Source organism: Ranitomeya imitator, chromosome 5 (genome assembly GCF_032444005.1).
Source record: "Ranitomeya imitator isolate aRanImi1 chromosome 5, aRanImi1.pri, whole genome shotgun sequence".
Lineage (NCBI taxonomy): Eukaryota > Metazoa > Chordata > Amphibia > Anura > Dendrobatidae > Ranitomeya > Ranitomeya imitator.
In genome coordinates this window covers 228825696-228843158 of record NC_091286.1, presented here as the reverse complement: position 1 = coordinate 228843158, position 17463 = coordinate 228825696, and the positions used below count along the sequence as shown (strand labels likewise).

The window sequence follows — 17463 nt, the reverse complement described above, 5'->3', positions numbered from 1 at the left end:
AGGGAAGTTTGCTGTTACAGGACGAACATGCAAAGTACGTGACTAAGGCAGAAGATGAAGAAGTCGGAGGACGAGAGCGGCCCCCTTTAGAGTTAGACATTTTGAAGAGGTCCCTGAAGAAAATGCCAGCAGGTTAGGGGACAGTGGGGCAGAGGAGGGTGTCCGTCTGCAGTGCAGAGCTACTCACGGCAGACGAAAAACCCCGGATACCAGGAGCTGCAGGCCTGGAGGAAGATGCTGTGGATCCCCAGTGCAGATGGCGTGCTGTGTTCCCAGAAAGAGCGCTCTGCGAAGTTCCACCTGGCGCAGGTGCGTGGCACGATGAAGAAAACTCGTGCCCTGAGCGTCCAGTAGCGGCGTGGAGGAAGGGGCGGAGCCAGCCGAGATGGCGCCGGTGGGTGGGGAATGCAGGGCAGAGTTTGTCGGGCGGGAGAAAGCCCGCCCGATGATACCGGAAGTGGGCGGAGCGCGTCACCGGAAGTAGGCCCCGGGGAAAGCCGGGGCCTAAATTAGAAGCCGGTGACCGCAGAAAAGGTGGTAATCGGCGGTGCGGCGCAAAAAACAGTGCGAGCGCCGCTCGGCTGATAGGCGCGGCAGCCGCCGCAGGAAAGGGGGAGCGCCGATGCCGGCGCCGGAAGTAGGTTGAGAAGTGCGGCCGCAGAAAAAATAGCGGTGCGGCTGCCAGTAAGGCGCAGCTCTGCTCAGAAGGAAAGCTGCGCAGGAAACGTAGGGAATCCACAGAGCCCCCTAGGAGGAGTAGCGACTGATAGGGAGCACAAATACTCACCTAACTTCCCACGCCGTCGGTACTAACCTTAAAAAAAAGGAAGGTATTAGACGTCCGTGTAGGTGGTGACGGACGTCCTCGTCTCCTCCGACCGACAGGCTCTGGTGGGCGAGTGGGTGGGGGACGGAGCCAGGACCGGACTTCTGAGCACGCTTGTGTGCTAGGCTCTTGGTCCTGGAGAGGGATCTATGAGGATACGGGGTGGCAGTACACGCCGTACTCATAGTCCATAATGTGGGACTACAGGTGTGACTGTTCACCCTGTATCCCATCCGGAGAACCTGAAAGAAAAACGACGCACATTGAGGTAGATAAGGTCTAATGAAAGACCCGTGTCCACCTCCTACTGACACTAAGCTAAACTGAAGAGTTTAATGCCAGTTGGTGGGGTGTACACTGCAGAGGAGAAGCTAACTTTTTTATTTGCATAGTGTCAGCCTCCTAGTGGCAGCAGCATACACCCATGGTTCCTGTGTCCCCCAATGAGAGGCGATAAAGAAAAACCCCTTAATTCTGGCGTTTCCATTTTTTTTCTTGTTACACCATTAACAGATTGGATTAATTCATTTTATATTTTGATAAATCTGACATTTCTGAAAGCAGCCATAACAAATGTGAATTTTTTTTGTTTTATTTTTAATGGGGCAAAAGAGGTGATTTGAACTTTTTTAAAAACATTTTTTTTCACTTTTTACTTTAATAGTTACAGTACCTTAGAAATCATGAAGCTGCGTTCATTCAATCACCTGTGCTATCCCCATAGCGGGGTCTTCAGCCTGCCATGTCTAGCATATGTAGCATAAATCATTATCTCCTATGAATGTTAGCCATGAGCCAGCGTTCATGGGAGATTCACAATCACAGGCACTGGGGTCTTCTGTAGACCCCTGACTATCTTGACAACCCATAGGCGCCCCGCGATCACATGACAGAGGCGTCGATAGGCATGACTTTCTGTCTGGTTTGAACACTACATGAAAAAAAAACTGGTGCAAATTATAAAAACTATCTGTACATGTAAAGATAAACAGTGGAAATTAATTATCATATATACTCATGTATAAGCAGAGTTTTTCAGGACATTTTTATAATGCTGAAAAAGCCCCCATGGGCTTATACTTGAGTGAGGGTTCCACTTACAGTATTTTTCAGACTAAAAGACTGAGTAGGAGCGGAGGAGCTAAAGAGAAATGAATATTCACTGCTCTCCACGGCATGGGAGTGGAGATATTTGTGCAGGTGTCTCTGAACATTAGAACAATGTATCTTTCTGAAGTGCTTTTGCAGCCAAGTGGGGTTCTGATTTGCCTCTAGCAATCCTACGAGCAGATCTCACTGAAATGTTGCTTTGTCTTCCAGACCTTTTCTCAACCTCCACTGTTCCTGTTAACTGAGTCTTCTTAGTTACCTAACTGAGGCAAAGGCAACTTCAAAACGCTTTGCTATCGTCTTCTAGCCTATACTTTGTGGGCCATTTTCAGGACGCTACGCAGCTGCTTAGAAAAACTCATTGCTGCTGTTTTTTGGCACAAGGTTAGAGGAGGCTGGGTTTTTATAAAGCTGGCAAATTTGCATCACATGGATTTTCCTAATAATGATAGTGAACCAGGCATAACCCTAACAGGCTAAGGTCTGAAACTTTGGTCAAGGTTATCCGCGCACACAAATCTCCAAGGGCGGCATTTTTTTTTTTTAATCAGCCCATTTTCCTTTTCGTAATTTTTAAAATTAAAAGATGAAAATATATATATTTTTTTCCCTAAAATTCAAAGGAAATGTGTCATCTTTAACTTAGGCCTTTTAGAGATCATTTAAACTCAACTTGATTAACTGTTCACAATAACAGTAATTTTTTTTTTTTTACCAGGGGTGCCTTAACGTTAACATGCCAGTGCAATATATTGTAGCTGTTCACTATCTGGCATTCAACCTTATTCTATATCACCATTTGGGCTTGTTAGTACATAGTACCCCTTTATTAAAAAGGGTCAGAAAATCCCGCCCTTAACACATCTTTTAAAAGAAAGGTAATGTGGCCAACCTCGCAAACTCATTCTGCACGGTGTTTCAATCAAATACAAAAAAAAAATAAAAAAAATTGGTTCATAATTTCAGAGATGCTTGATAGCCAACATACAGAAAACTTAAACGGTTGATCATGTCAGGTCTAATGGTTTCAACACAGTTTCCTTGTACTAAACAGGAAATTACACTTCTGAAGAAAAAGGATTGTATAATGTATAAAAACACCAGCCATTAAGTCATTACTTACCAACTGGATTCCCAGAACCAAATTTAACAGATGAGCTTTCCTCTGGAAGTTCTTGAGGTTTTACATTTATAGGACTTGTGGGGTTGGCAGAATCTAGAAAATGCAGATAGACTGAATAAGTAAATAGCCTGAAAAGTTTTAGGAATTGGTCAGGATTAAAATATGCCGTTATTTTTATTTAATCATTTGGCTTAACAAAAAGCTCTACAAACTACACTGCTCAAAAAATAAAGGGAACACTCAAATAACACATCCTAGATCTGAATGAAATATCCTCATTGAACACTTTGTTCTGAACAAAGCTGAATGTGCTGACAACAAAATCACACAAATTCAACAATGGAAATCAAGTGTATTAACCAATGGAGGCCTTGATTTGGAACGATACTCAAAATCAAAGTGGAAAATCAAATTACAGGCTGATCCAACTTAGGTGGAAATGCCTCAAAACAAGGAAATGATGCTCAGTAGTGATGAGTGAGTATACTCGTTGCTCGGGTTTTCCCCGAGCACGTTTGGGTGGTCTCCGAGTATTTGTTAGTGTTCGGAGATTTCGTTTTCATCACCGCAGTTGAATGATTTAAAACTATTAGCCAGGCTGAGTACATGTGGGGACTCTCTAGCAACCAGGCAACACCCACATGTACTCAGCCTGGATAATAGCTGTAAATCATTCCACTGCGGTGATGAAAACAAAATCTCCTAACACTAACAAATACTCGGAGACCACCTGAACATGCTCGGGGAAAACCTGAGCAACGAGTATACTCGCTCATCACTAATGCTCAGTAGTGTGTGTGTGTGGCCTCCACGTGCCTGTATGACCGCCCTACAATGCCTGGGCATGCTCCTGATGAGGCGGCGGATGGTCTCCTGAGGGATCTCCTCCCAGACCTGGACTAAAGCATCCGCCAACTCCCGCAGTCTGTGGTGCAACGTGACGTTGGTGCAAGACATGATGTCCCAGATGTGCTGAGTCGGATTCAGGTCTGGGGAACGGGCGGGCCAGTCCATAGCTTCAATGCCTTCATCTTGCAGGAACTGCTGACACACTCCAGCCACATGAGGTCTTGCATTGTCCTGCATTAGGAGGAACCCAGGGCCAACAGCACAAGCATATGGTCTCACAAGAGGTCTGAGGATCTCATCTCGGTACCTAATGGCAGTCAGGCTACCTCTGGCGAGCACATGGAGGTCTGTGCGGCCCTCCAAAGAAATGCCACCCTACACCATCACTGACCCACTGCCAAACCAGTCATGCTGAAGGATGTTGCAGGCAGCAGATCGTTCTCCACGGCGTCTCCAGACTCTTTCACATTTGTGGCCTGCTGGAGGTCATTTCGCAGGGCTGTGGCAGTGCTCCTCCTTGCACAAAGGCTGGGGTAGCGGTCCTGCTGCTGGGTTTTTGCCCTCCTACGGCCCCCTCCACATCTCCTGGTGAACTGGCCTGTCTCCTGGTAGCGCCTCCAGCCTCTGGACACTACACTGACAAACAGCAAATCTTCTTGCCACAGCTCGCATTGATGTGCCATCCTGGATGAGCTGCACTACTGGAGCCACTAGTGTGGGTTGTAGAGTTCGTCTCATGCTACCACGAGTGTGAAAGCACAAGATTCAAAAGTGACCAAAACAAGCATTAGTACCGAGATGTGGTCTGTGGTCCACACCTGCAGAACCACTCCTTTATTGAGTGTGTCTTGATAATTGCCATTAATTTCCATCTTTTGTCTATTCCATTTGCACAACAGCATGTGAAATTGATAGAATGCTTACTTCTAAAGTGCCATAATATTTCGCAGCGCTTTACAGACATAACTGCTCCTTTTGGGGCTCACAATCTAAATTCCCTATCAATATTAATATATAATATATATATTGCATTAATACAAATAAAGCTTTAGACTTTTGCATACTTTTATACTTAATGACAAGTAAAAGGTTAAGAAAAAAAATAGCAGACCGCATGAACATAGCTAAGGTCCTATTCACATGTGATCACAAGTAAGCAGATTGGATAGCGCTCAGACTGATCACTGAAAACTAAAGTCAGTGAGTTAATTCACAAGTGTGATTTTAGGCACACACTGGGAAAAATCATAATGGTTCTGTGAAAAGAGGAATGCAATCAGAGGAAAGGTAGATACAGCTAGGAGAGGGATTCATGGGGGGGGGCCTGACTATTGACTCCCCCAGCTATCCTGAGGTCAAGACTTTGGAACCCCAAAAACAGAGTTCTGTAACTGCGTTCCTGTGTGGAGCAGAGGTGTGCATGCATAGCCTCCATTACATTAATTGCCTAAAGGGACTGCTGGAGATCTGTACTCTGAACTCTCAATGAATGGAGAGGAGGCCGCACATATATAACTTCTATATTCAGGTAGAGGCTGTAAAGGACCAGAGGTCAGATACGCAGGGATCCGCAATTTATCACCCATCTGGTGGATAAGGGATAATGAACACAAAGTTGTTACAATCTGATAGGATTTAAGAGGCTGAATATACCCAACAAATTCTGTCACTGGATGTAACGCTCACAAACATCCTCCTTCCATCCCTCTAAATGCTGTAGTGCAAAACATGTCTGGAAAAAGTCAAGATGTATTGATAGAAATTACAGAAACAAAAATGGTGACGATATGAAGCATTTAAAGAAAATGTTTGTTGTTGTAAACATTACAAGCTTTGGGAAAGTAACGTCATAGGAGGGCCTCTCACCGCTTCCAGTTCTCTTAAGCTCCATTTCCTGCAGGTGAATTTTACTTGGCGTCATCCGGATTGGGACTGGATGGACTATAGCGGTATCCTGTCAATAAAAGGGAAAGATCTCAAAAATGTGAAAATACAGAAAGGACAAGAGTAAAATGATTCATGCGCTTCTTTATTCTGACGGACTTTAAGGGTATAGAATATAAGAATGCTGCCACTGATTAATACTACCAATTTTTCTTTGAAAACATTTCTAAACATGCTATTGACATGAAATTCTCACCAGATGTTGTAACAATTTATGGCCAGGTGTAATGATAAAGGGAAAAGGTACTGAACACTTCAACTGATTTTTTTTTTTTTTTTTTTATAGGTTATGTGCACACGTTGTGAATTTGCCTGTGGATTCGCAGTAGTTTTCCATCCGGTGTACAGTACCATGTAACCCTATGGAAAACAAAATCTGCAGTGCACATGCTGCGGAAAATTCCACGTGGAAACGCTGTGGTTTATTTTCCGCAGCATGTCAATTCTTTGTGCAGATTCCGCAGCGTTTTACACCTATTCCTTAATAGGGATCTGCAGATGTAAAAACACAGCTAAAATCCGCACAAAAACTGCACTAAATCCGCAGTAAATCCATGGGGAATCCGCAATGTGTGCACATACCCTAATACTTCATACATAAGTTTTTGTTGGTGATGACAGCTTCCAAACTCCTCCTGTATGGAGAAACTAGTCACATGCATTTCTCAGGTATGATTTTAGCCCGTTCTTCCACACAAGCACTCCTCAAATTCTGAAGGATCTGTGGGCTTCTTTTATGAACTCTGAGCTTTAGTTCCTTCCATAAATCTTCGATTGGATTCAGGTCAGGTGACCATTCTCTGTAACACATTGAGAGTGCTTGCTTGGCTGTGTGTGTTTGGGATCTTTGTCTTGCTGAAAACACCACCCTCATCATCTTGGTAGATTGCAGCAGATTTTTATCAAGAATGTCTTGGTAAATTTGTCCACTTACCCTTTCTTAAAATAATACGAAAGCTTGCCAGTGCCATATGCTGAAAAGCAGCCCAACACCATGATGTCCACACCTCCAAACTTCACTGTTGGTACCGTGTTTTTGGGGTTATATGCTGTGTCTATGCCTCCAAACATGGTGTGCATTATGGCATCCAGAGACCTAAATTTTGGTCTCATCTGACCAAACTAAAGTCTCCCAGTATTTCACAGGCTTGTCGAAATGTTGTTGAGCAACTTTAAACACACTTGAACATGCTTTTTGTTCAGCAATGGAGTCTTGCGTGGTACGTGTGCATACAGACAATGGAGGTTGAGTGCATTACTTATTGCTTTCCTTGAAACAATTATACCTGCCGATTCCAAGTCTTTCTGTAGCTCTCCATAGGTGGTCCTTGGCCCTTGGACAACTCTTCTGGTAATTGTTTTCACTCCTCTGTCTTATTTCTTGCGGGGAACATCTGGCTGTGATCGGTTTATGGCGAATTGATGTGCTTTTCACTTTCGGATTATGGCTGGCTCACTGGTATTGCCTATCATGAGACGTTTGTGTGGCACCTTGGTAATGACACTTCTCTATAGGCCATCAGTTGAGCCAGCTGATAATGTTTTTCACTAAGTGGCAGGATTGCTTTCTAATTACTGATAGAGTTCCGTTGGTGTCATGACTTTCCATGGCTTTTTGCACCTCTTTCTTTATGTGTTCTATACTTTTTCCCTGTGTCACTTATTATTACACCCAATTTATAGACATCTATGGTTTGATTTCTTTGTCTCTTGATTGGTTGGGTTGTTACAGACATCAGGTGAGAACCATTAGAAATACATTACTTAACGTGCGCACAGGAAAAAGATGCACTAACCAAATATAGTCACACATGCTACACGTTTTTGGCCATTGTCTGGCTGTGATGGAATTGCAAAGTACATTAAGCACTAAACAAAATCAGGTAAACTAAATGTATAATGGACAAAAAAGTTTATACTTTTTAGATGATAATTTCCTTTTTCCAGCATTAAATCTTCCGAACCCGATAAGATTCAGCAAAAAATACTCCAACTTTACTCTTGCACTGTGTTATACAAAGCTATAACGGTGCCCATACATGTCTATATGGGGATTTTATATGCAGAGGGGCTTTTGTCTCGCTTAGCTGCAGTACAAATCTAACAGAAATAAGTTTAGCCATGTTTTTGGAAGCTGTATGTCCAGGCTCGGGAGACAGAGCTCTGAAGGCAAGGCTCTGTACAAATGGCAGCGGATTAGTACAAGGAGATGGTAAAGGACTCCGTGCACCACATACACATGCTTGAATTCACTGCACAGACATATTCAGATGTCCGTACAAATCGGTCAGTGATCAGACCGCAATGCACAGACAGGACGCAGAGCTTCTGAAACTTTCACATTCAGGGCAAGATACCCACAGCCAGTCTGTGCATTGTGTTAGTCTGCCAAAGACTTCAGTATTACGGTGCTGAGGAATAGACGGAGATCCACCTGCTCTTCTGGTGCACAGTGTGTAAATCTAAGGAGACCCCTTAGTTTCCATTTTCAGTGTGCAAGCTTCCTAAATTGTTTCTCCTGCCAACCCCAATTAGTTGCTTCCTCCAAGCTTGTGGGCTCATTTAGATGTCTCTAAAAATCTCGGATTGATTTGTACAGACGTCTGAATTCGCCCTAAAAGCTTGGAGGAGGCAACTAATTAGGGCTGGCAGGAGAAAGATACTGTATGTCCCAGCTGAAATGTCACATACACAGACACGCAGCAGAAAGAGTTTTGGTTCAGGGCAGGCATAATGAACTAAATGGTGTACTCTGCATCATGGCCAGTTAGACAGAATACTACATTCTCAAGGTTATTCTGCTGTAGTCAAGGGAGGAGGCGCCTTCTGAGTGAAAGATATGCTTGTATACATGGACAACAATCATTCTGAAGAGCTAAAGGGAATGGGAGGGGACATCAGAAAATGACCCACTGTGTAAAATCAGGTTTTTGTGTTTAAGAGGACAGAACACCAAATTTTCATGTTTAATTGGACACACTAATGTAATCGCAGCTGCAGAACTGAATAAATGAATATATATATTTTTCTGGAGATAATTAGCAATCAAAGTTAATAAGTTAAAAAGAAAAAAAAAAGTCACGTTTAAAGCATGTAATAGAATTTTCCCTAGAGGCGTTACTTCTGCCTGCATAATGCTGGCCAGTTATAAGCAAGCGGCAACAAAGGAGAAAAAGATCAGGCATTCAGCATGGCTTCGAAGAGGCTTCTCAGCATATGAAACTTATGACAGGCCAACTTTCCTGGGGTACCCTCCTGCATGATGAGAAAGCACTGGCTGGGAGGGCAGCACAGCTGAGATTAGCTGGGCCACATCACAAACATTTCAATCCATAGCAAGGAGAATACAGCAGCGTATCAGGTTTCATGAAGAAGTAGCCCCTGGTAATGACAGCATGATCGCACTGTGGAGCCTGAGCAGTAGCACAGTAGACATTAGTGTGATTACATCTCATACGCTGAGAGACCTGTTTACGCTACTGTGGCGGCATGTTCTTTCTCCAGTGGTTTTCCACCTGCTTATAATAGGTCAGTATTATATATAGGTACACAAAGCACACATTCCCAGTGAACACTGTCTGGTAACAACTCCTTACGTGTCAAATACTTTGATTGCTAATGTGTCTACAACAGAGAGGCAAAAATATATTTGGAAAATGGGGGGGGAAAAAGCAGTCATCTATTGATCCCCCGCCTGGTGGGGTCCTCCCTAAGTCACTGACTGACTGCAGTGGTAAGTAGATAGATGAGCAGTGGCTGGGTTCCCCTCTCCTGTCCTCATCTCCTTCTCTTCAGGTACTGTTTGGCAATCAGTGCCCAGAAGAGAACAAGAGGAGGTAAGTGGGGGACATGGTCAGCAGAATGGAAGATCTATAGGGGCCTTTTTTTTTCTTTTTCAATAGCACACTGCAGTTATAGGTTAAAGGAGAGGGGTAAAAAAAAACCTCTAAAAAACCGCATAAAAGATCTTCATATTTGCCATAAGCTACAAACCCTGATTTTATGTGATAGGCAGCTACATAAAGTGAAGGTTTAACATATTGGAAAAAAAAAATGACAAATGTAAAGATTTTTCACTAGAAGATGAAATAAAACATTAATATGAAGCTGTAAAGGCGTTCTCCAGCACTTAGTACTGTGACTGTTTGGTTGGAATATTGCATACAGGTGTAGTTTATGCGTACTACTTGGGTATAGAATGTCCCTCTATAGCCACGTGTACACACACTGGTCTATATAGGGTGAAAACCTAGATCATATAGGAAATGTGCAGTTCAGTGACATATGCCTGTGGGGGGTAATGAGTCTGCAAATTAGGCTTGTGATAAGAGATGTGCAGGAATATGTTAGAACCCATAAGTAAAATGCACTGATAAAACTGAAACTAGTCAAAGAAAGAAGTCACACTAGGATTACGGTTATTATCGACTGATTATATGGACATATCGGACGCTAGGAAAATAATACCATCTAAAAACATTTACTGTTCATCTTCCATTTCACTCATGAATAACACAGGTCTAATGTCACAGAAGCCTATACTGCTCCCATCTTCGCAGAAATGAGAAAATAAAAGCTTTTTCTACAGATCAGGCCTATCCACCATTAGAAGCATTGAATCATGCAATAAAATAAAGAATTGCAGAGCTCCACTGTACTGAAATTCGTGTTAATACATTGATTAATATCAAACAAGCGAGCTATGTGATTGACTTACAGGATCAGCTGGTGCAATGTTAGAATCAAATTGGGTCAGAGTTTGTGAGCTTGAAGAGCGTTCGCTAAATGTCTCCCACTGCTGAACAGACAGAGGAGACACAAGTCAGCATGATAAGAGGAGAGGAAAAGATCGGAGCAGAAACAAACCCTCATTCATGGCTTCCACTGCCAGCTCTGTGCCAATTCTACAGGTAGCGTGGGAGAACACATACAGATCATACACTATCCCCCACACTTGGAGCTTGAGAAGCAATCATTGGGTTTTTATAGTTTAGTAATTGGCATAAGATACCAGTCCGTGCAATCCATTCTGCAAGGATTAAACTGATCGATATCACACTGATTAATGGGACAGGTTAATAAGAACTGTGCAATAACATGAGGACACGTAGAACGATATGTGAACCGGGCTTTCTTCCCCACACAGTTGTGCAGAAGAATAGCGGAAAGACTGGCCTCTGGCCAGGACAGGGTTATGTATCATGCAATACATAGGATGATATGATCAGAGCACTTACAAAGCAAACCAACCACGTCTACAAAAATAATGAAACAGGCACGTGACATGAGGATGGTGGGCCTGCCATTATGTGAGGAGACACTATGGCCAGCACAATTCCCAGGATCGGCCAGTGTGCAATAGCCACAATAAACACTTTACATTATCCATTACTTGAGGCAATCGATTTTATTTCTATGCCTGCATTTGTGGCTAAAAATCAGCTTGCAAGTCAGTTTCATTCAAACTTTTGCAGGTTCTTAGTTTCCCCTGCACATTCCGCTTTGACGCAAGAAATCAGGGGAGAGGTCAGAAAAAGATAAAAGTGTTAGAAACTCCCATTGGACCAGGAAAACGAGCTCACTGGGGGATTCTCGGCTACCCCATTGTGCAACCAGTGTTATCCAGTGTAAAAACGGCAAGGAGTGCAAAGTGTCATCCATTTTAACAATTGTTTTTAGCCAAAAATACATGCATTTAACAAAAAAAAAAGTGTCCCCAAAGGTTGGCAGCTCCTTTATTCAGCAGTGTATGATAAGCGTGTGAGTTTGGGACAGGTCACATATTTCATTATTTATTGAATGAGTGGGAAAGCATGCACAATCACCTAGCACAGAGTCATTAGGAGTAAAGAGCACAAGCACACCAGGGACTGCAGTAACCATGGCACATATACAGTTCTCCTACGGTTACATCAGATAACAGCTAGGAATAGGAATCAATAACACTTTGCACGAGTTCTTTATCAAACAGAATTACTACACAAATATATATACATTTTCTATATTACAGGATTATCTCGGAAATGTATCACATTACTATGAAACCATACACTTGCTCATTGGAAGCGGCATTTCCCTTTTTTTCTCCGATCATCTGGAACTCTGTGTTGTAGGTAGTAAAATAACAGATGCACCTAAATAATTTGTAGCTAAGGGCAAGTTCACACACTGTGGTCAAATTGTAGTTCTAGCAGCAATATGAGTAATTGATCAGTGTGCGGACTCAGACAGCATAACTGAAGATATTGGTCAGATCCTAAGATTTTATATTTTTTTGTTACAAAACAATACCCACCCACCTAAAGAGGTCATAAAGGATCAATGGGAAAGTTTTTTTTTTAATTTATTCAATGTAACTGATCACTGTTTAGCACTGCAGCGCTGGGGTCCTGGGTTTAAATCCCACTAAGGACAACATCTGTGATGAGTTTGTATGTTCTCCCCATGTTTGCGCGGGTTTCCTTCCACACTCCATGGGGACAGTAATGGGGGATTTAGAGTGTAAGCCCCAGTGGGGACAGTGTGGTCTGTAATTGAGGAATATGATGGTGCTATATTAGTGAGCAGAATAAATACTGGACATCCATAGGAGCCCCAGTCACCGGTGAAACAGCCTTCACATTGACAACTCCCTGCAAAACTGATCCGGCTCTGCTATGCCAGCAGACAACCGGCGACCATGAGATCACAGGGCCCGATAGAAGCGTCCTATTCGGCTTCTATTATTCTATTAACTACTCAGCGTTATTTGATAGCTGTATAGCAGATGTAAAAGAAGACAGAAGCAGTGATAACTTCCATCTTCTTGAAGGGTCCTGCAATCAGATGGAGAGCTCCTGCAAGACTGTTGGATATCACTTTACACTTGGGGTCTGTACTGCCACTAAACTAAGACAGTGGGCATTCTTGGAAGGAGTTAAATGAGAGTTCTGCATTTTAGTATCATTTGAGAGTTTTCTGGAAGGATACTAATGTCCCATCCTTGGGATAAGTCATCAATATCAGATGGTTTGGGGGTCTGACCTGCACGATCTTCATGTAGTGACAGTACATTGTGCATAGAAAGGGGTCAAGTCCACAGCATAAATGATCATTGCAGATTTCAAATCCACAGCATCGGTCAATTAACATTGCAGATTTTGTGAAAGGGGAATTTTGAGGGAGCCGGTCACGAAAAACACTATTAACCTGAAGATATGGGGTTAATCTGCTGGTTAATAGCATTCTGAACTCATGTAGCCACCGCACTGAAAGCCCGGTTGCCAGGAAGAAATTACCTTAAAGGGAACCTGTCCCTCCCCCCACCCCCATGCGTTTGTAACTAAGAGAGCCACCTTGTGCAGCACTAATGCTGCATTCTGACAAGGTGGCTCTTTTAGTTCTTGGTGCTGTAACTGCAGAAATAATCGATTTTGCAATTTGTCCAAAATACCTTGAAATAGTTCTGGGGGCAGGTCTTTCCCGCCCTAATGCAGATGCAGCACCACCGTCACTCATGCCCTCTTAGCGCCGCCTCCTAAGCATTGTTTTCAACTGTCTTGGCGCCTGCGCTGTTATCTTATGCCTTGGGCATGCAAAGTTAGCGCTGCCCGTCTTCTGACATCATTTGATATCTAGCTGACTGCACCTGTGTGGCTGCGCTGCCCGAGATCCCGCCCCGCAGTGTCTTCTAATTTATTCACACTCCGGGGCGGGATCTCGGGCAGCGCGGCCGCACAGGTGCAGTCAGCTAGACGTCAAATGAAGTCAGAAGACGGGCAGCGCTAACTGTGCATGCCCAAGGCATAAGATAACAGCGCAGGCGCCGGGACTGTTGAAAACAATGCTGAGGAGGTGGCGCCAGGCGCCAAGAGGGCATAAGTGACGGCGGTGCTGCATCTGCATTAGGGCGGGAAAGACCTGTCCCCAGGACTGTTTCAAGGTATTTTGGACAAATTGCAAAATCGATTATTTCTGCAGTTGCAGCACCAAGAACTAAAAAAGCCACCTTGTCAGAATGCAGCATTAGTGCTGCACAAGGTGGCTCTTTTAGTTACAAACGCCTGGGGGGGAATGACAGGTTCCCTTTAATTCCTCCTGGCAGCTTCTCTCTACACTGTACAAGTTGGAATCAATCTGTATGAATGTAGGTTTGTTTTGTGAAATTACAAGAAAGGATAAGCAATACAATACAAGAGCCATGTCTGGTGCATATTCTTACCTCACTACTTTGGTTCATCTCTGGCCATGTCTGATTCAAAGATGGCATAGAGGGTGATTTACTTGGAGGGGGGTCAACAGGAGAACTTGAAAATCCTACCTCACTAGATTGTTCTCCAGCTAAGAAAAAAATAAATAAAATACACAAATAAAAAGCATAAGCTTCCATAAGTGATTTATTAGAAAACAGAACAAATTGAAATCTCTTGCTGAGACACTGGAAAACATGATCAGTGCAGTTTTTTACGGTCCCCAGTCACGTGATCGCCGTTATTTACCGAATAACAGTGATCACAAAAAAAAAATACTGATTTAAAATTCATTTCTCTCTCCTCGGATATGATTTAACATATCAGAAAAGAGAGAAATGGGGTCCCCCCGAGTACTCCCCGATACCTCCTCCTCCGGCCCTCTGCGTCATCTTCATGGAAAAAAAAATGGCAGGCACATGCGCACCTGCTGAGATCTGCTGGCTGGTATCTAGGCAACAATAGGGAATTTTTCCTTATTGGTTCCATTCGATCACTGTGATAGACCCCTATCAGAGTTATCAAAATAAACATAGTAAATCAAATCCCCTTTGTCACCCCCGTTAGTTAGATAAAAATGATAAAATAAAAAAAGAATAAAAAATGTATTATTTCCATTCTTTGCAGCTAGGGTTGGGGTTAGGGTTGAATTTAGAATCTGTTTTTTTTTTTTTCTACTTTTGTAAAAAAAAAATTACGACTATATGATGGTTAGTGTTGGGCGCAAGTGCTGGCTCCTCTAGTTTGCATTGGGCGCTCGGGTATGCACGGAGTATCGCAGATCCCTGTATGTTTTTTTTGGGTGTAACAGCTGAAACATGTGGGGCCAGGATTCGATCATGTCACTCGAGTACCAGCAATATTCAGTGCATACCCAAGCACCCGATGCAAACTGGAGAAGCACTTGTGCTCAACACTAATGACGACATATTCAATATGACAACCTAATGTTATCAAATTCTGTGTCGCAACTGGGGATTTATTATGATGGAATATAGGCTGAACTGGATGGACAAATGTCTTTTTTCGGCCTTACTAACTATGTTACTATGTAACTGTACGTTCAAAATGTTCACTTTACCTTGAGGGGTCTAGTTTCCAAAATGTATGTATGTATGTATGTATGTATGTATGTATGTATGTATGTATGTATGTATGTATATATGTGTGTGTGTGTGTGTGTGTGTGTGTGTGTGTGTGTGTGTGTGTGTGTGTGTGTGTGTGTGTGTGTGTGTGTGTGTGTGTGGTGTTTCCTCTGTTTAGGCACATCAGGGGCTCTCCAAACGCAACATGGCGTCCGCTCCCGATTCCAGACAATTTTCGGTTCAAAAAGTCTAACGGTGCTCCTGTCCTTCCCTGAGCCCTGCCATGCGCCCAAACAGTGGTATTCCACCACATATGGGGTATTTATGTGCTCGGGAGAAATTGCACAACAAATTTTGTGGTCTATTTTCTCCTTTTACCCTTGTGAAAATAAAAAAAAAAAAAGTTTGGGTCTAAAGTAAATTTTGTGTGAAAAAAAAAAAAATGAACATTTTTTCCTTCTACATTTCTTCAGCTTTCGTGTAGCACCTGAAGGGTTAAATAAACTTCTCGAACTTCAACTTTTAACCCTTCTAACTTCCTGTCCCAAAACAACAACAACAAAAAAATATGTCAATTAGACATGTGGGAAATGTTATTTAACTATTTTGTGTGACATAACTCTGGCTTAAGGGGACAAAAATATAAAGTTTGAAAATTGCAATATTTTCAAATTTTTTGCCAAATTTGTGTTTTGTTTGGTGTTTTTTAACCCCTTCAAGTCGCGGCCCTTTTTCATTTTTGCGTTTTCGTTTTTCGCTCCCCTCCTTCCCTGAGCCATAACTTTTTTATTTTTCCGTCAATATGGTCATGTGAGGGCTTATTTTTTGCGGGACGAGTTGTACTTTTGAACGACATCATTGGTTTTACCATGTCTTTTACTAGAAAACGGGAAAAAAATTCCAAGTGCGGTGAAATTGCAAAAAAGTGCAATCCCACACTTGTTTTTTGTTTGGCTTTTTTGCTAGGTTCACTAAATGCTAAAACTAACCTGCCATTATGATTATCTAGGTCATTACGAGTTCATAGACACCTAACATGACTAGGTTATTTTTTATCTAAGTGGTGAAAAAAAATTCCAAACTTTGCTAAAAAAAAAAAAAAAAAAAAAAAAAGAAGTGCCATTTTCCGATACCCGTAGCGTCTCCATTTTTCGTGATCTGGGGTCGGGTGAGGGCTTATTTTTTGCGTGCCGAGCTGATGTTTTTAATGATACCATTTTTGCGCAGATACGTTCTTTTGCTCGCCCGTTATTGCATTTTAATGCAATGTCGCGGCGACCAAAAAACGTAATTCTGGCGTTTCGGATTTTTTTCTCGCTACGCCGTTTAGCGATCAGGTTAAGGCTTTTTTTTAATTGATAGATCGGGCGATTCTGAACACGGCGATACCAAATACGTGTAGGTTTGGTTTTTTTTTAATTGTTTTATTTAGGATGGGGCGAAAGGGGGGTGATTTAAACTTTTATATTTTTTTCATATTTTTAAAAACATTTATTTTTACTTGTGCCATGCTTCAATAGCCTCCATGGGAGGCTAGAAGCTGGCATAGCCTGATCGGCTCTGCTACATAGCAGCAATCATCAGATCGCTGCTATGTAGCAGAAATGCCGACCACAGGGGGGCGCTCACAGCAGACCTGCATCAGTAACCATAGAGGTCTCAAGGACCTCTATGGTTACCTTCCTGATGCATCGCCAACCCCCGATCATGTGACGGGGGTCGGCGATGACGTCATATCCGGCCGCCCGGCCGGATGCGGTAGTTAAATGCCGCTGTCTGTGTTTGACAGCGGCATTTAACAGGTTAATAGCGGCGGGTGAATAGCGATTTCACCCGCCGCAATTGCGCGCACATGTCAGCTGTACAAAACAGCTGACATGTCGCGACTTTGATGTGGGCTCACCGCCGGAGCCCACATCAAAGGGGGAGACACGATATGAGCAGTACATGCACAATTTATATAGAAGAAATGTTACCACTATCATAAAATACAATATGTCATGAAAAAAGTCTCAGAATCACTATGATCCGTTGCAGTTTTCCAGAATTATTACTACATAAAGTGACACTGGTCAGAATAATAAAATTTGGCTTGGTCATTAAGGGGTTAAAACAAGATGAAACTGGACAAACATGCAGACCCCTTATTTTCTGTCCAGCGCCTTGTCTACTTTTTGCCTGTTATTCATTTGTGTCTTATTCTTTTAACTTACACCTTTTTTAATGGTAATTTGTCATCATATTGTTGCTGCGACATCTGGGAGCATCATAATGTAGGGCACAAACCACGATTCCAGC

The 17463-nt window shown here is 42.8% G+C and overlaps 1 protein-coding gene across 4 annotated transcripts in view; it reads right to left on the bottom strand.

The window, feature by feature from the left end:
* The window catches only part of REPS1 (RALBP1 associated Eps domain containing 1), a 134816-nt gene that overhangs the window by 40730 nt on the left and 76623 nt on the right, over positions 1–17463 (bottom strand). For 2 of the 4 annotated variants that reach the window (XM_069725937.1, XM_069725938.1), the window contains exons 9-12: positions 14053–14171; positions 10570–10650; positions 5775–5862; positions 3060–3152 (exon numbers count right to left, since the gene is read on the bottom strand). In XM_069725937.1, the coding sequence (XP_069582038.1) occupies positions 3060–3152; positions 5775–5862; positions 10570–10650; positions 14053–14171 (381 nt within the window). The remainder of the gene's footprint in view (positions 1–3059; positions 3153–5774; positions 5863–10569; positions 10651–14052; positions 14172–17463) is intronic. The other 2 variants (XM_069725939.1, XM_069725940.1) reach the window with 1 other exon arrangement.